Genomic DNA, 19138 nt, shown 5'->3' with positions numbered 1-19138 from the left:
AAGTCATGCTGGGCTGTGTGTGGTTGGGGACCAGCAAGTGTGCCCAGCCCCCAGCTCACAGGGCCATGAGCATTTCCTGACCACAGAGCAGCACTCATTCTCTATTTGCTTGTATCTTCATCCATAGAATGCCGACTGCTTCTTGCTTTGGGCCTGGCCCAGTCTAGGCAGTGGGGGTACAAGGTGAGATAAAAAGCCATGTGTCCTGCCCAGAGGAAGGGAACACGTCTTGAGGCCTTGACAGCCAACACCTCTCCCTGCCCAGCTGCCTCCCCTCCTGCCAATCACCCCTGCATCCTTCTCAGTGTCTGGGGCTCAGGTGGGCCTGACTCTGCTCCCAAGAACAGGCATGGCACTCAAGCTGGGCCCAGGAGAGGCAGGCCCAGACTTCACTGACACTGTCGTGCGAGAGAAGCTCTGAACTTGAATTCAAACTTAAATCTGAAAGGGATGAGCCAGCACTTTCCATCGGGCCCCTTGAGGAGGAAGCCAATGCAGGGGGAAGCTAGACTCAGAGCAGAAGAGGGACAGGTCCAGGGTCAGGACTGGAACTTCTGGATCTAGCCATGCCTGAAGCTTTGGGGATATGTGAGAATCTCTTTTCATTTAGGCCAGTTTGAAGTGGGCACTCTGTCACTTGCAACCAAAAGTCCTAATACATGTACCTTCTAATCGTTATAATTCTGAATGAATATTTTAATATTGAGTGATTGTTTCAATAGAAAGATACACAGAAAACTATATGATATGAGGGAAGGAGGGGCAAGTTCTTTGAGAAAGGGGATATAGGAAGGAAAAATGGAAGTTTCCATTTCCAGGATGTTGCAGCTGAGTCTAAAAGGATGACTAGAAGCTTGTCAGGCAGACAGTGCATGGAAAGGCATTACATCCATATGGAACAGCATGTGTAAAGGCGTGGAGGTGAGAAGCACAACAGCGAAAGTCAACTTACTGAAGGGCTTGGGCTTCTTCGGAAGGATGTTGAGGAGGGACATGAAACTAAATAAATCCCTTCGTGGGGTATGGGTTCAAGGGGGAGAGGTTAGAGGCAGGGGGACAGTGCCTCTGGAGAAAGGGAACAGCAGGTCTGGAGGCCTGTGGTGGACAGTCGGTACTTCTCTCTGCCCTGTATACAGCAAGGGGTGGGATGGGAGAGAAGAAATGTGTTGGGGAGACGTATGGGTGAGGTATGACGGCGACGCAGGGTCAAAGTCAACACCCAGGTTCCTAGCTTGGGCATTGGATGGATGGTAGTGCCATTTACCTACCTGGGGACCCAAGAAGAGGTACAGGGTGTAAGGAGAGACGACCCGGCCCCTTTTGGATGTGCTGGGGTACGGAGCCTCGGGGATGCTCAGGAGAAGCATCCAGGAGGCTATAAGAATCTGGATGGAGGCCCGGCTCCAGGAAGGACAGGTGGGGAGAGAGTGGGTTGAAGAGGGAAGGCCGGGCAGAGCCCTGGGCATGTGGATATTTATGGGCAGAAGCAAAGGCCAGCAAAGGAGAGGGAGAAGGAGCCGCTGGAGCAGTGGGAAGAGGCCTGGCGAGCTCCCTGCCCACAGCTGCAAGCTGCGTTCCGCAGCCCCTCCCCTGCAAGTCCTTCCTGGGGATCCGCCATCTGCCCTGTCCTGCCACAGTGAGTTAGGACCTGCTCCTGCCTCCCCAAGGACCTGAGATAACATAAGAATGGCATTTCTTAGCAAAAAGGAATCCCAAATGAGCACCAAGCTTCATGTTCAAAGATGTTCATAGCAGCATTATTTATAAGAACAATGAGCAAACCTGCCCACCTGTCCCCTGACGTCATCCACCCCGTCACCCTCAAGCCACTATCTTCGGAGCACTTACCACTTTCTGAAAGCATCCCATTTGTTTGCTGACTGTCTCCCTCATTCAGGTATAGACTCCGTAAAGAGGAGGGGATTCTGCTTGTTTTACTCACTGGTATAGACTCAAGCCTCGGGACCGCGCCTGGCACATAGTAGGCACGCCTCACAGGCAGTATGGGTTTGGCTCCAGGCCATGACGATAAAGCCGGTGTCGCAATAAAATCAAATGAATGTTTTGGTTTGTGCGTATAACACTGCATCTAAAAGTTACGTTTACACGCCACGGTTGACTCTCGAACAATGTGGGCGTTAGGGGCTCTGACCCCCATGCAGTTCGAAATCTGCGCCTACATTTTGACTCCCCCTAAACTTAACTGCTAATAGCCTCCCACGGACCAGAGCCTTACTGGTAACATAAATGGTCGGTTAACCCATACTTTGTGTGTTGTATCTATTATGCACTGTATTCTTACAGCTCTAACTGTAAGCAAGCTATAGAAAAAAAAACTTTATTAAGAAAATGATAAGAAGGGAACTAAAGCAAGCTATAGAAAAAAACTTTACTAAGAAAATGATAAAGAAGGGAAAATACATTTGTAGTACTGTAAAAACTCCACACATACGTGGACCCACACAGTTCGAACACGTGTAGTTCAAGGATCAGTCACACTGTTGTCTATCGAGTGTGCGATTGTCTTGTGTCCAAAAAAGCAATATACATACCTTAAATTAAAAATACTTTGGGGGCGCCTGGGTGGCTCAGTCGGTTAAGTGTCCGACTTCGGCTCAGGTCATGATCTCGCGGTTCGTGGGTTGGAGCCTCGCATCGGGCTCTGTGCTGACAGCTCAGAGCCTGGAGCCTGCTTCGGATTCTGTGTCTCCCTCTCTTTCTCTCTGCCCCTCCCCTGCTCACACACTCTCTCTCTCTCTCTCTCTCAAAAATAAAACATTAAGAAGAAATTTTAAAAAAAGTAGACAATAATGCATTGATTGACGCTTCCTTTCACAAGCCATTTCTCTGTAGCCTGCAATGCTGTTCGAGAGCATTTCACCCACAGGAGAACTTCGTTCAAAATTGAAATCAATCCTTGCAAACCCGGCCGCTGCTTTATCAATTAAGTTTATGTAATATTCTAAACCCTCGGTTGTCATTTCAACAATCTTTACGGCATCTCCACCAGGAGTTCATTCCATCTCAGGAAACCACTTTCTTGGCTCATCAGTCAGAAGCAATTTCTCATCTGTTTAAGATTGATCATGAGATTCCGATAATTCAGTCCCATCTTCAGGCTCCACTTCTAATTCTGGTTCTCTTGCTCTTTCCGCCACAGCTGCAGTGACATCCTCCCCTCAAGTCCTGAACCCTTAAAGTCCTCTGTGAGGGTTGGACTCAACTTCTTCCAAATTCCTGTGAAGGTTGATATTTTTGCCCCTTCCCACGAATCACGAATGTTCTTAATGGCACCTAGAATGGCGAATCCTTTCCAGAAGGTTTTCCATTTACTTTGCCCAGCGCCATCAAAGGAATCAGGATCTATGGCAGCTATAGCCTTAGGAAATGTATTTCTTAAACAATAAGACTTGAAAGTTGAGGCGTGCCTGGGTGGCTGAGTTGGTTGAGTGTCCCAACTCTTGATTTTGGCTCAGGTCACAATCTCACGGTTCGTGAGATCGAGCCCCACGTCAGACTCTGCACTGACAGAGCAGAGACTACTTGGGATTCTCTCTCTTCCTCTCTCTCTGCCCCTCCCCAACTTGTGCATGTGCTGTCTCTCTCTCACAGTAAATAAATTAATTTAAAAAATTTGTAAATGTTTATTTATTTTTGAGAGAGGGAGAGAGAGAGAGCGAGAGAGAGCGTGAACAAGTGGGGGAGGGGCAGAGAGAGAGGGAGACACAGAATCCGAAGCAGGCTCCAGGCTCTGAGCTGTCAGCACAGAGCCCGACATGGGGCTCGAACCCACAAACCGTGAGATCATGACCTGAGCTGAAGTTGGATGCCCAACCGACTGAGTCACCTGGGCACCCCAATAAATAAATTAATTAACATATACACACACACACACACACACACACATATGTAGGGGCGCCTGGGTGGCTGAGTCACCCAGGCACCCCAATAAATAAATTAATTAACATATATATATATATATATATATATATATATATGTATAGGGGCGCCTGGGTGGCTCGGTCAGTTGGGCATCCAACTTCAGCTCAGGTCATGATCTCACGGTTTGTGGGTTCGAGCCCCATGTTGGGCTCTGTGCTGACCGCTCAGAGCCTGGAGCCTGCTTCGGATTCTGTTCTCCCTCTCTCTCTCTGCCCTTCCCTGCTCACGTTCTACCACATTCTCTCTCAAAAATCAATAAACATTACAAACATATTTAAAAATATATAAAAGGAATCTTTTTGTCTGAGCAGCAGGTCTCAACAGTGGGCTTAAAATATTCAGCAATTCACGTTGTACACGGATGTGCTGTCATTCAGGCCTTATTGTTGCACGTAGAGAGCATTGGCAGGGTAGATAAAGCGTAACTGTCAAGGGCCCCGGGATTTTCTGCATGGTAAGTGAGCACTGGCTTCGACTTAAAGTCACCAGCTGCATTAGCCCCTAACAAGAGAGGCAGCCTGTCCTTTGAAGCTTTGAAGCCAGGCATTGACTTTGCTTCTCTCGTTATGAAAATCCTAGACGGCGTCTTCTTCCACCAGAAGGCTGTTTCATCTACACTGGAAATCTGGTTAGTGAACCCACCTTCATTCGTATCTCAGCCTGACCTTCTGGAAAACTCGCTGCGGCTTCTACATCAGCACTTGCTGCTTCACCTTGTCCTCGTATGTCGGGGAGACAGCTTCTCTCCTTAAACCTCACGAACCAATCTCCGCTAGCTTCAGACGTTTCTTCTGCGGCTTCCTCACCTCTCTCAGCCTTCACAGAATTGAAGAGAGTCAGGGCCTTGCTCTGGATTAGGCTTTGGCTTAAGAGAATATTGTGGCTGGTTTGATCTCTTATCCAGACCACGAAAACCTTCTCCATATCTGCGTTCAGGCTGCGTGACTTTCTTACCGTTTTTGTGTTCACTGGCGGAGCACTTTGAATTTCCTTCCAGAACTTTTCCTTCGCATTCACATCACAGCCACGTTCCTTGGCTATTTGTTGCACAAGGCCTGGCTTGGGGCCTTTCTCGGTTTTTGACACGCTTGCCTCACTAAGCGGAATCACTTCTACCTTTTCACGTGAAGTGAGAGACGTGGGAGTCCTCATTTCACTCGAACGCGTAGAGACCACTGTAGGCCTCTTCACTGGCCTGATTTCAATATTATTGTGTCTCGGGGAATAGGGAGGCCCGAGGAGAGGAAGGGGGAAGGGGAGGGGCTAGTTGCTGGAGCCGTCAGAACACGCACATCTTTCGATTAAATTCCCCATCTTTCATGGACGCGGTTCACGGCACCTCAAATCAGTTACAGCAGCAACATTCAACAATCTCTGATCACGGATCGCCAGAACAAATAGATTAACAACGAAAAAATTTGAAACACTGCAAGAATTACTGAGATGTGACACAGGGACGTGAAGCGAGCAAATGCTGCAGACGAAAGGGTGCCGAGCGACTTGCTTAAAGCAGGGTCACCACGAATCTTCGATTGGTAAAAAGAAAAAAAAAATGCAGTATCTGCAAAGCGCAATAAGGTAAGGTGTGCTTGTACTCAAAACATATTTGAGGAACGAGCAAATGAACGAGTCTGCTTACATGATGACGGATAAAGTCGCTGGGCTTTTTACTCAAGTGATCGGTCCTCTTCCTTCACCACCAAGCCTGCCAACTTCCCTCTCCCCTCTCCTTTCTCCTTGGCCTCCCTGAGAATACCCTCCTTTGTGGCTCCTGCAGGAGCAGGAACTTGGGCGTGGAAGGTCCTGAGAGCCCCCTGTGGGACCTGCCCATGATGCTCCAGAGAAGTCCCAGCTCCCGGCTGTGCTGCGGCCTCACCCTGGCTGGCCTCTCTGAGCCGGCCACTCACCCCTTTGTCCATATCCAGCCATTCCTCAACTCCTGGCCCATTGTCAGCCTCCCTTTGGATCCAGGGACACTGAGCGTCTCTGGCATAGAAACAAAGACACAGGCACGTCTGAGAGATCTGCAGGGATTTTCCTGAGAAAGCCTTACCCTCCAGGGGAGGGGGGGGTGGTGCTCAGCTGTTTGGAGCTCCTGCCAGGTCTCTTTAGTCTGGAGCTCCCCCATGGAAGATGAACAGGCATAAGGCAGCTTGTGTAGGGCTAGGGTGGGCAGGGCCTGGAGGAACCGGACAGCCCGGTCTGGAGCAGGGCAGCTTGGTGGAGGGCAGCTCAGCACCCCCAGGCTCTACAGGCAGTCCTGAAACCCAGAGAGCAGAGATGACACCAGGAGGGAGCCAACTGCAACGCCTTCTGGGGCCAAGCTGATCCGCGCTGTGCAGGGTTGAAGCTGACTGCAAAAAGGAGTGAGCTCCCCGTCTCCGTGACTAAGAAAGCAAGGGTCTGTCAGGGGCAGAAGAAGGCCTTGGGAGCCTCTGCCAGCCCTGAAGACTCTGGATCCCAGGGATGTCCCCATGAAGTTCTCAGGGAAGTCCTGGTGTTGCCCCAAGCCCATTGTCATGGGGTGTAATACTACGATGTCCCAGCAGAGGGTAGCATGTGGCTGCCACACAGTCCTGGAAAGAGTTGCTGGCAAAACCCCAAACCTCTGGGACTCAAGGAGGTCCAGAGAGGCCCAACAGACCTGGCTCCCTCCCAGGCCTGCCCATGAGACCGCTCGCCACCTCCACACCCACGCCAGTCCCTACATCTTGTTTCTAGATTGGATCCTTTTGGCAACATCTCCGTGCGTGGGATTGTTTTAGCCCCACCCAGGTCCAAAGTCACCCCTCAGTGGCCTCACCCATGCACTAAGTCAGACTTGAAGGTCCCACTCAGATACTGTCACTTCTCAGTGACCCACCCAGGTCCTAAGTCACAAGGTGTCCCTCGGCAGTCTGCTCTGAGAGCCCGGGGAGGTGGGCCGGGCTGTGCCTGGTCAGCTGCCATATCCTGCCTTGAGGACACTAATTTCGCATTTATCAATTTCCACTGTCCGTTTTTCTTATGTATTTTAATCCAAGGCATTTTGAGTCCTGCCTCCCACAGCCCTGTGAGGAGCTTATAGGCCTGGCCCTGCCCTGCCTGTGCTCAGGAAGATCGTCACTCCGGCTCTGACACCAGGTTCAGGGTGAGCACAGCCCGCACACGGTCTCCCAGGAGGCCACGAGCCTCTAAAAGCAGCTTCCAGAGGAGCGATGTCTCAGGGAGGGGACTGCACTGTGTGACCCTGGGGACTGCCTCACCCTGACCCTCAGGCTCCTCGTCTCTCACGTTTGCCATAAGGAGGTGGTGGCAGAGAAGCAGCCACGTCCACTGATGGGGGGTTGAGCGTGAGTGGTCACAGCAGCCTCTTTCTTCTCCTCAGGCCCATAGAACAGAAGTAGAAACTGAGGACAGTGAAGCTCGGGGTCTGTCTCTCCCCACACGGCTGAGCAGAGGGGCCCAGGAGCCAAACCCAGGCCAACTGATTCCAGCAACCACATGTTCGCGAGGGCCTTCTCTCAGTCAGTCCTACACCTGCTAAGCTGTGTGACCTGGGGTAGAGTGCATGCCCTCTCTGGGCTTCTACTGGAAATTCAGGGAGGGTGGGAGTTCAGTTCGATCATTACCTCCCCGGAAAGCAGAGGAGCACATTCAGATTATTCACGAACAAAGACTTCACTGATGTCAAATCAGACCCTAAGCGCGGTAGGTGTTCTGTACTTGGTGCACGGTAGGGGTTCAGAGGGGCCACTGCTGCTGTTTCACCATGGTAGTGACCATGGTCATCAGTGAGCTGGGACCAGTCAGATCTTGCTCTCTGAGCACCCTCCCTCTTCCTCACCTTGCTCTAGGCTTACTGCACAGGCGAATGAGCCAGAGACTGCCACCATCCCTGTCCCTGGGGTCCCCTGGGCTGCGTGTGACCCGGTCCAGATGGTCACTGCCTTCCCCAGAGGCGGGCCCAGCTGGGCAGGGTCTCGCCCTTCCTGAAGCCTCCTCATGGTTCCTCTAACCAAAGCATCAAATGTCCACCCCAGGCTTCTTGAACCAGAACCCCGGGGCAGGTCCAGCCCTCGGGGTGTTAACAGCCTTCCCGCCGACATCCTTGCAGCCCTATTAGGGAGACACTACCTCTCGAGAGGCAGGAACACAGGCTTTGGCACCGATGGAGCAAAGGATATTGTAATGCATGCCCTGCACTTCCCAGAGGCCAAGCTCCCTTCCTGCTCCATCACCCCTCCCTCCCCAGCCATCTGGGGCTTTTTCTGCCACTCCAAGTCTCCAGGTAGGCCCCAATGGGGATGCTGAGGACACAATCGCCAGCCTTTTAGGAACGCGTGTTTGTGAATGAAGCCTGGACGTCTTCTTGCAGAGAATGCTGAGTGAGCCTTTCGGGGCTGGCAATTTGCAGAGCAGTCCAGATGTGGCAGGACAATGGGGGTCTGATTGGCAGGGGAGCAGGAAGGGCCAGCAGCTGCAGAGCAAGGAAAGGTAGGGTGTAGGAGGGGGGCGGTGCACAGGAAAATCTGCAGGGAGGTAGGAGTCCTGCAAAGGCATGGGGCAGGCCAGGTCTCATTCTACAGCCCCAAATAAAAGCGCTGACCCAGCTGTACCAGAGAAAGGCCTGGGCAGGAGGCAGAGGGACTGGCGTGAGAGAGGAAGGAGGCAGCAGGCTTCTCCTGAGAACTCTGTAATTCATTCATTTATCTGTGTACTCATTAAGTCACTCATGCATGCATGAACGCCCTTGGAAGGCATCATCATGAAATGGCAACAGCTCTCAAGGGCCATTCAGACTCTGTGGTTTAAATTCTGGCTCCTGCACATATCTGGGTCCTTCTGCCCCAGTATCCACATCTGCGCCATGAGCTTGGTATGACGCTAAAAAAAGGATCATACAGGTAAAAATGCTCAGCACCACCCTTGACTCTTAGTAGGTGCTTACTAAGCATGGGCTCAGCTTTCCCGTCTCCTCTTTTCCCTCTCGGTCATTCTGACATCTTTTGAGTAGCTAGTATGTATCAAGAACGGACCTGGCCAGTGGGAGACAGACAAAGGCAAGACCCCTAGACCGGGCTCTGGCTCTTGAGAAGTTCACAGTCATGGAGGCAAAGGATGGCGAGGGACAGGCCTCTAAGTGACATCAGGGAAGAGGTAAATGGCCATTCATTTATTTGCTCATCCCTTTAGTTATTCATCCAATTAAAGGTATTATGTCACCGCCTGAGGCGGCACAAGGCAAGGCCCTTCCCACAAGGGATTCACAATCTAGCAAGAATCCAGTATGTTTGGAACACAGAAGTCAAGCAACTGACAGTACTGGGAAGGCAGCACAGAGGAGGTGCAGTATGAGCTAGGTTTTGAAGGATGCGTAAGAGTTCCCTAGGGGAAGGAGACAAGAAAGCACACTCCCAGACAAGAAACAGGACAAGCAAAAGCATAGCAGGCTTCTGGTACTTGGAAAGACTGTCCTAGCAGAGGGCAAACCTGCTTGGCTCTAGACTCAAAATACATCCTCATGCCCTCCGGAGACACAGAAGAAACACCAGCTGTGGTCTGTGACCGGTTCTGGGCCTTCAGAGATAGTTCTCATTTACTGAGCATCTATTCTCTGCCTAAAGTCTCCCAGGCCTTCGTATACATGGCCTCCTTCCATGCTTGCAAACCTTTGAGAGTGGTCTGGTTTTCTCCTGGCTCAGGAGGAAGTTGAGGCTCCAAGACAGAAAGCGACTTACCCGCTAATACCACTGGTCGGGAGAAGAGCTGGGGTTTGAATCCAGATCTGCCTAACTCCAAAGCAATGGTCTTCCCCTGCCCTGCATTTGGACCTAGATCCGCTGTCCTCGGTCACTAAGTCCTCCACATGGGATCTTCGTTCTCTCTGCTGGCATGTTATGCAAGCTCCGCCCCCCCTCCCCCCTTCCACCCCCCTCCTGGGCTGGGGGCTCGAGCCTCTGGCCATGCTCCTGGGCTAGCATGAACCCTTCTGGATTTCACACCATCGCCCTTCACCTTTGAGGATCTGGCCTCAGCCCCTCCCTCTGTGAAACGGAGCCTGGCCCCTCAGCTCTGCCATTCCTGACACCCCTCTCCCCACCCTTTGCCTCCGCATCTGCAAAACCCTGATAAACCATCTCTGGGCCTTTAAGGGCTTTTTATTTCTCCAGCCACGCTTTTCTCTACATTTTAATAAGCTGCCTGCAAAATTGGTGATTGATGAGTAAGAATGAGGAGGATGTGGGGCTGAACATTTTTTTCCTCGGAATCGCTTCTGGCTGCGCACTCGACTTTAAATTGATTAATAACGTGCGGGTCCAACATTAATTATCAGCCATTTGTCACCGGGGGAAGGCTGAGGCCTGAGCCCTGCTTGCAGACCTTGTCCTCATGGCCAGCTCCATGGCACTGTGGGAGATGCCCAGCTGCCCTTCGTGGGCACCGAAGGCCCCGGACACTTAAGGCCCTTGCTGAGCTCGGCCCCTGGAACCCTGAGCACTGTGGCGGCATCTAGAGGCCGAAACTGAGCATCCCAGGGTGATAGCGCTCCTGATGCGTGCCTGCCCCCAGGTGGCTCATGGCCTCACCAGACCCTAGGCTGGCTCTGAATAAGGTTAAAAGGATCCCAGAAGACCCTGGAATTTCTTCATTCAACCAACACAGAGCAGCTATTACATGCAGCCATTTTTGGGGGCACTGAGCAGTGAGCGAGACAAGGTCCCTGACTTTTGGGGAGGCTGATAACAGAAGCATAGGGAAGTGCAGCGATGTCGGGGAGTGGGGGGAAGCTAAGATCTCTGAAGGAAAGCAAAGCTGGTAAGGTTGGAAGGGCCAGGAAGAGGGCGAGAATTACCCATTTAAATAGGGGTTGGGGAAGCCCTTGCTGAGGAGGGGAGTGAAGGAAGGAGCCGCAGACGTATCTGAGGAAGAACATTCACGGCAAAGGGAGCAGCAGTGCAAAGGCCCTGAGGTAGGGGGAAATGGATGATTAGAAATAACACTTTGCTCCATGAATGAAGTCGGTCACAAAAGACCACAGAGCGCATGGTCCCGTTTATAGGAATATTCAGGACAGGCGAGTCCACAGAGACAGGAAATGGGTAAGTGGTTGCCAGGGGCTTGGAAGACGGGGGTAATAACGGGGAATGACTATTAATGGGTATAGGTTTATGGGTGATGCAAACATCACAAAATTAGACAGTGGTGATGGTTGCACAACTCTGAATATACTAAAGCCGTTGCCTTGCATGCTTTAAGCGGGTGAGCTTTCTAGTATGTAAATTACCTACCGACGAAGCTGTTGCACAATGACTATGTCACATGTCAGGTAGCCAACAGTGCCCTGAAGGAGAAGGAACTGGGATAAGATGGGGAGGGGGGTTAGGAGGCGACACTTGAGCAGAGACCTGAGTGGAGTTTCAGGTCCAGGAATGGGTGCAGCTGGACTAGGCTGCCTGTGTCTGCCACCTGGGGAAGTTGATGCCGGAGTTGGGCACGTGGGCGTGTCAGACTCCGGCCTGGGGGTGCTGACAAGTACTCGGTGGGATGGGAGGGGAAGGCGCTTCAGGTGTGCTGGATGGCATTTCATGAGAATCTGACGTTTTAAAACCACTAAGACTTGCATCCTCTCAGAGCCAGTGGGACAAAGGCTTTTCAGGCTCAGGTCCCTCGGGTGGTCACGGAGGTCACTACCGTCCTCTGTTCAGAAAGAGCAGAGGCGGCACCAGGCGGGGCTTACGGGTAGTGGCTATTCTGTGCCTGAGTGCTGGCCCAGGCATCCGTAGCCCTTAGAGGCCCCGCTTAAGTCACATCACTGGCAGAGCTCGATCTTTTGGGAAGCCACAGTCAGTATTTACCGGAATGAAGCAGGCCAAGGTAAATGGGACTTCTCCCAGATCACCCTGGGGCTCCAGCTCTGGGAGGGCTTCTTGGCCCTACGTTTTAGGAAAATAGCCATCAGTGTTCCCCAAAAGGTCTCCCTTGGGGCAGCTTTAGATACCAGGAAAGCCCCCTCAACCTCAAAGTGCTCCCTGTTCGTGCCCAATTCACCTTGTCTCCCTATAAAAGCAGAACCAGCGATGAAGGAGGTGGTTCTGGGCAGAGGGCTCAGCACGTGCAAAGGCCCTGAGTGAGGTAGGAGTGTGCCTGGTGTGTTCCAGGATCAGCGAGGAGGCCGCTGTGCTGGTGCAGAGGGAGTGATGGGGACAGTTGAGGAGGGGTGGTCAGAGGACTGGCTGGTGCAGGCTTTGGATGGCCTTGGCCTTTACTCTAAGTTGGGAGCCTTGGGAGGGCCCCTCTGGCTTTGTGCTGAGAACAGATAGCAGGGTGGCAAGGGCAGGAACAGGGAGGGCAGGGAGGAGGCTGGTACAAGGGGCCATGGGAGAAGACTTCCCCATGACCTTGAGTGAAGCTCCACCCACTCCTCCTTAGCATAGAGTGGTGGGGGAGATCCAATGAGGCAGATGAAGACCATAGTCCTCCTTCCAAAATGAGGTTTGGCTGGCTCTTTCCTCTTCTGTCTTTATACCAGGCTCTTCCTACATCTAGGCCTTTGCACACACTGTTCCCTCTGCCCAGGACACTCTTCCCTCTCTCCTCATCTGCCTGGTGAAACTTCATCGTCAAGTCCTAACCCCTTGGGTGTTGGGGTGGTTTCCTCTGCTGGGGTTGGCAGCCCAGGGTGAGGCATTTCCCCTCAACACACACAGAGGGCTTGGACTTTCAGTGCAGACCGGCCTCCAGGACATCCCCTTGAGGCCCGCCCTCCGAGCTGGGACAGAGCCAGGGGCTGAGGACACCACAGGGTTACCTATCCTCAGGTCAGTGGTTTGGGACTGGTGGAGGGGGTGGCGGGCAGACCCAGCACAATGCCACCAAGTGAGGGTAAATCCAGCAAAGCCCAGGATTCCAGGCCAAGTCAGGTTGTGTCTCTGGCTGAATTTTTGCAAAGCCTCACACTCTGTTCATTGATTAATTGTACAAATGTTTACCGAACCCTGGCCTAGGCCCTGGGGATTGGGCGGTAAGTAGGAAAGACAGTTCCTGCTACCATGGGGGTAGGGATAGACGGGAAGCTTGTGCACAGGTGCACACTCAATATTTGGAGAGGGCACTACGCGCTGTGAAGGTGTCTGGGGATGGTCCGGGAGTGTTTCCCAAGGAGGTGACCTGTGAGCTGAGACCCGGATAGTGACAAGGCACCAGTCATGCAAAGACCTGGGATGCTAGTGGTTCAGACAGGGAGTGGCCAGTGCAAAGTCCCTGAGGCCAGAGAACACCCTGTGTACTTGAAGAGCTGCAAGGGGAACGGAGTGTCTGAAGGGGAGTGCCCCTTCAGGGGAGGTAGAGGGGGAGGCGGGGCAGGTGTGATGGGGAATCTAGATTTTGGGCAAAGTGCAAAGCACCGGGTGTTCCAAACCAGCAACATGATGGGGTTTGTGCTTATAAAAGCTCCCCCTGCTGAGACAGTAGAAAGGAAACGGAGACCCAGGAGGCCCTTGGGTGGATGGGCAGTGTGATGCCTGAAGGGCCACTGGTGCTAAAAAGCCTGGAATTGGGGGGGAGGCGGTGGAGATATAGGCTGGAGATATAAATTTAGAGGCCATCTTTCAGTTTCATTGTTTCAGAGATAAACCCTTATAAAGTCCAGCGATCAATAAGCAGACTAACACTGGCCATCTTCCCCACCCAAATCCTGAGAGAGCATTTCACGAGTAAGTGCTTTCCAAATGACTCTGGTCTAGGGAGGGAAGGAGGGGGTGCGGTGAGACAGGAGCCCAGGCACCAGCCGGCGCTTGATAAAGTCTGCCCACGCCTCAATGGCATCCACTCACCAGGGGCAGTGTGAACAGTCACCTGCCTACATTCTAGAGCAGCGCAGCCCAAGATGGGCCGGGGCTGCTGAGCCAGGCCCTGGGCCCAGCCCTGCTGTGATAGTGCGGGGACACCAAAGGAATACGGCCACGCCCGCTCCATGAGCTGTGGCAAAGCACTGCACTGGAGGCTCGGTTTCCTAGCTGTGTGGCCTTCAGCCCTGGCCAAGCGTCTCTGAGCTTTACTTTGTTTATCTGTGTAACGGGCATAAAATTACGTGTATGCCGCAGGGACTCCGTGAAAAGGAAACGAGCAGATCCACATCACCGGTTCTCCGCAATGGTGCCGCAGTCCCCTGGGGGTGTGGGGATCTGAAATTTGGGGGGTATTTGTGGATTGCCACGGTGATGTCTATTCACATCCCAGGCTACTGTTGCCAACTGCAGGCCACCGGGTCCTCCCCCCTCAAGGCCTTTGCACAGGCAGTTCTCCCTGAAACTGTATCTGCTCATTGTGTGTCGCACCCACTAGAGTGTGAGCTCCAGGAGGGCTGAGACGTGGGCCAGGGTGTTTACTCCCGTGTACCCAGCACTGAGGACGGGATTTGTCACAACCCACTTAACCTGACAATAATACCAGGGTCAGGAGTTTCCAGATGAGGAAACTGAGGCAGGATAGGAGCTCCTCTGATGAGGACCCCAAGCAGAAACGCAGCGGGCTCCCCAGCTCTGAGCCAGAATCAGTACCCCAGGGCCCCACCGGGAGGCTGTGGGCACCTCCTCGGCCCCTCCCCGACCCATGTTCCCAGTGCACCTGGGACCCATCAGCTCGGGGAAGGGGCCACATCATTCCTGCCACCTGCCTGTGCCGGAGCTGTCTGCACGCTCAGAAACCATCGGCTTCCCATTAGGCAGATCAATAGCTTCCACTGGTTTCCAATTTGTGTTTCCAGAAATTCATCTCCCAGCCACCTTTTTAATTAACCCCCTCCACCACACCTGGGGCACAGATAGATCACCCGCCCTGGGCCACCTCTGCAGACCACAGATCACGAGGCTCCGCGAGCCACAGGGGAGCTGCAGGTGTATTTAAAGCTGACCAGCTGCTTCCCTGTCACCGCAGGAGCTGAGCCTGCTGGCTGGATGCCATCTACTCTGTCCCCTGCTCCTCGCTGAACCCCCGTGGAAGGGGCTGGGTCCTCCCTCACAGAAAGAAAGCAGGTGATGAGAGGCCAAGGCAGTGTCCTGAGGTCCCCCAGCTGGCAAGAGCTAGGACAAGTGCACCTTTGAGGCAGGCAATTGGCAAAGCGCTCCCCAGATGCCGCAGGACAATGGGGTCTGGCTGGCAGGTGAGCAGGAGGGGCCAGCAGCTGTAGGTTCAGGGCAGGGAAAGGTGGAGGGAGTGTGATCCCCAGGAGCCTCTGCTTTCCCACACCTGGGGTCTCCTGGGTATTCCGCACTGCTCACCTGTCTACCCCTCCGGGGCCTACTGCTGCATCCCTGGTGCTTGGCACATAGTAGGTGCTCAGTAATGGCCGCTAAATGAGCAGTAAATACTTGCCGCACTTTGCCCTGGGCAGTGTTCCCAGAGCTTCTCTAAATGACCTTATTTCAATTTCACAGCTGTCCTCGAGGCGGGCATCACTAGCGTATGCATTTTATAGGTGGGAAGACTGAGGCCCCGAGAGGCTAAGTGACTTCCCCAAGGTCACACGGCGAGTCAGTGGTAGAGCTGCGATCTGAACCTGACTCTGGAACTGCACTCCACGCTCCCTTACCTATTCCCGGTGGCCTCAGCTCTGAAGGGCAGGAACTGGGTCCTGTGCCCCATGGAACCTCCACCATATATACCATCATGTAAACGTGTTTGTTGAGTGAATAAATGAGTGAATTACGCACTCCTTGTCCTTTAAAACACAGTACAGTCAACCAGTCTGCTGGCACAAATCTGGAGTGTTTCTGGTCGGGGATGAAGGGGAGAGAGGAGTGAATCTCCTGGGGCACCCAGAGGTGACAAGCCTCTCAGTAGTTACAACTCGGGGGCCATTACTAGGGACCCTCTGATCTCACCCCACCTCCTTCCTCACCAGTCTGTTATACTGGGGTTCTCTGTCATGTATACAGAGGGCACAGAGCCATGATTTGGTTTTATGTGGTGTCTTAAGACTTTCCAGTGAGATAAGTGGATTACTGTTGACCCAACATCTGGGCAAAAAGAGCCTGCTATGCGTGGTCATCCAAGTCAGCTTCTGGAGGTGGCCAAAGTGAGACATGAAGGGAAGGGGGCCATGATGGACCCTGCACCTGTGGCCAGTGAGAGCAGGTGAGTCCGGAGCCAGGGCAGAAGGGAGGAGGGGGACAGCAGGGGGGAGGGTGGGGTAGGGAGAGCTGGGACATCCACCGGCTGAGGTCTGGTCCCCAGTGGGTGCACAGGAAAGAGAGGGTGATATCCAGAGTGTTTGCACCCAGCTCATTCCTTCCCCACCAGGTGGGCAGTCCCTGGAAGGGGACCCAGGGCTCCCATTGCCCACACGCCATTGTGACCCACCTCCGGGGCTCCCGCTGCCCACACCCCATTGTGACTCACCCCCCGGGCTCCCGCTGCCCACACCCCATTGTGACCCACCCCCCGGGCTCCCGCTGCCCACACCCCATTGTGACCCACCCCCCGGGCTCCCGCTGCCCACACCCCATTGTGACCCACCCCTGGGGCTCCCGCTGCCCACACCCCATTGTGACCCACCCCCGGGGCTCCCGCTGCCCACACCCCATTGTGACCCACCCCCGGGGCTCCCGCTGCCCATACCCCATTGTGACCCACCCCCCGGACTCCCGCTGCTCATACCCCATTGTGACCCACCACCGGGGCCCCTGCTGCCCACACGCCATTATGACAAATAATGACAAATCTACTTCATCCTAACCCCCGCAACATATATGCTGGCAATCATCCTCCACGCTTATGGCCTGCCCAGATCCATCTAAAGGGTCTCATGGCTGAGGTTTCATTAAACGGCAAGAAATGGCGTTTTCCTGGCAACAGCTAGCCCCTCAAGGTCCTGGAACCTTGAGTCCTAGAGTAAGTCTCCAAGGAATTCTGGCTCTCTCCCTAACCCCCTCCCAACCTGAGGGTATATAATGAGCTACCCGTCACGACGCCAGTGCAGCTCTCCCTGCCCATGGGACCTGTCCCCGTGCTTTAATAAAATCACCTTTTTGCACCAAAGACTTCTTCACGAATTCTTCCTTGGCCATCGGCTCCAGACCCACGAACCCCCCATCACTCCAAAACTTCACCACCTCCACCTTGTGCTTCCTACAACTCCACATCCAGCAGGTCACTATCCCACCGACACTCCTCCAGCCTGTGAAGCTGTTCTGGATCTGGTCCCACCCGTCGCCCTGGCCAATCTCCTGTGCCATGTCCCCAGGCTTCCTGGAGCTCAGCATCGTTCCCAGCACTTAAAACGCGGGGACGGGGCTCCTGGGTGGGCCTCAGTGGCTCAAGCGTCCCACTCTTGGTCTTGCTCAGGTCGCCATCTCACAGTTTTGTGAGCTGGAGCCCCGCGTCGGGCTCCGAGCTGATAGCACAGAGTAGACTTGGGATTCTCTCTCTGTCCCTCCCCCACTCGCACTGTCCCTTCTCTTTCAAAACAAACATTTTTCCTTTAAAGTTAAAAAACAAAATAAAGGCACGGACACGTGGCTCTCATGGCTCTCATTTATTTGTTTTTTTGGGGTTGTATTTTATTTTTCTTAAATACATTTTTAAATTTATTGAGATGTTTGAGAACCTGATTTTTTGGCTCTAGGGACATCCTCCTTGGCTGCCTGTATTCACTGCTGGTGTCGGAGTTTGTGGCTGGCGAGTTGCATCTGGGCCCGCTAATCGTGGTCACTATGGTAGTCCCTTCAGAGGTCAGACTACTCTGCTCTGAGGACAGGCCTGTGCTGGAACAGGTTGGGATGGGGCCCCAGCAGCAGATTCTTCTTGGTGTCCTGATCGTGGGCTGGATAGTTGTCAACGTGTACCACAGGTTTTCACTCTCCAGGGACATGAAAATCAAAGCACTGTGTTCCCGGTTTTCAATATTTCGTTCCGCGTCCCAGAAGACTTCCCCCTCAAATGGCTCCAACCCGGTGGCCAAGCAGTACCAAACCACCCCCAGGCTCCCAGAGTTTACGGAAGGGGTGTCCTCCCTTTGCTGCAGGAAGAGTTGCGGGGCAGAATAAGGGGGGCTGTCCCAGAAAGTGTGGAGTTTGTAGCCAGCAAACTGGATGCTCAGTCCAACCCCCGTGCGTTTTACCTTCAGCTTCTTGCCAAAAAGCAATGTCTCTAACTTCAGATACCCGCCGGTCATACCTTGTTGGTGGCAGTACTCCACCACCGATAACAGCCGGCAGAATGTGTCTGGAACCTCCTCCGTCACTTGGCCACGGTGCGTAGAATCGTCACGCAGGTTGTCTCTGCTTACATATTCTGCAAGGAGAACCAACGTTTCCTTGGTGTTGATCACCTCAAGTGACTTGACAACACTTGGGTGACTTGAGGTCTTCATATTCTGGGCTTCACGACAAAGTCCCTGGAGGCCAGCGGGATCCTTCTGGGTTTTCTTGATGAACGTCACATCAGACTGCTTCCTGGGGGGGACGCTGCCCTCACTGGTGATCTCGGGGATCTCGTAAATACAGAAGTCCTCCTCACCAGCGGTAATGGCCTTACGCCCCTGAAGCATGGTGACCTACTAACTATACTAACGCTAAATAATGCTAATTACACGGACTATGCTAACCAACAATACTAACCTACAAAATTTGCCAATACTAACAATACTATGCTTATGAACTATACTAACAATATGAACTATACTAACAATATGAACTATACTAACAATATGAACTATATTAACTGTACTAAAACGCTAACACACACACAAAAAAAACAAATGAAAAACACACACGCGCACACACACACTCACACACACACACACACACACACAAAGAAAATGAAGGGAGGAAACGAAGAAAAATTGAGAAAAAGAAAAACTAAAAAAGGAGAAAAAAAAGAAAAAAGTAAAAAGTAAAAACAGAAAAAGGCAAAAAAAATTGGGAGAGAAAAGGAGTAGAGAAAAAAGAAAAATGAAAATAAAAAATAAACAAAATGAAAAAAAGAGAAGTCGAAATCAAACTAGCTAGGGTCAAAGGCCGACAGGTCACCAAAGCTTCCTGGGCTGTAAAGACCAAACACCCAGCCGAGCCAGGGTCTTATATAGACAGGTCTTGCCATGACTTCACCATGGGGCTTTGTGAGGGCACAGCAAGAAATGGGCCAATTATGCAATCATGGCTGGGGATGTCTGAGACCACAGTGGTTTCCTCACTTTTTATTCCCAAAACCCCTT

At 52.7% G+C, this 19138-nt stretch overlaps 1 protein-coding gene and 1 long non-coding RNA gene across 2 annotated transcripts in view; both read right to left on the bottom strand.

Moving 5' to 3' along the window:
- Positions 1 to 8291: 8291 nt before the first annotated feature.
- The window catches only part of LOC122236179, a 32013-nt gene continuing 21166 nt past the window's right edge, over positions 8292 to 19138 (bottom strand). Inside the window, exon 3 of the long non-coding RNA XR_006214301.1 lies at positions 8292 to 8401. This is a non-coding gene — a long non-coding RNA (uncharacterized LOC122236179). The remainder of the gene's footprint in view (positions 8402 to 19138) is intronic.
- On the bottom strand, positions 17462 to 18723 carry LOC122236178 (serine/threonine-protein kinase SIK2-like). The gene is made up of 2 exons (XM_042977074.1): positions 18100 to 18723; positions 17462 to 17782 (listed from the first exon to the last, which is right to left on the bottom strand). The coding sequence occupies exons 1-2, from the start codon at positions 18470 to 18472 to the stop codon at positions 17778 to 17780; spliced, it is 378 nt and encodes a 125-aa protein (XP_042833008.1). The 5' UTR covers positions 18473 to 18723; the 3' UTR covers positions 17462 to 17777.

This window comes from Panthera tigris, assembly GCF_018350195.1.
Source record: "Panthera tigris isolate Pti1 chromosome A1 unlocalized genomic scaffold, P.tigris_Pti1_mat1.1 chrA1_random_Un_scaffold_72, whole genome shotgun sequence".
Taxonomy (NCBI): domain Eukaryota; kingdom Metazoa; phylum Chordata; class Mammalia; order Carnivora; family Felidae; genus Panthera; species Panthera tigris.
Note: the sequence above shows the minus strand (reverse complement) of the source record. Positions and strands in the feature narration are given on the sequence as shown.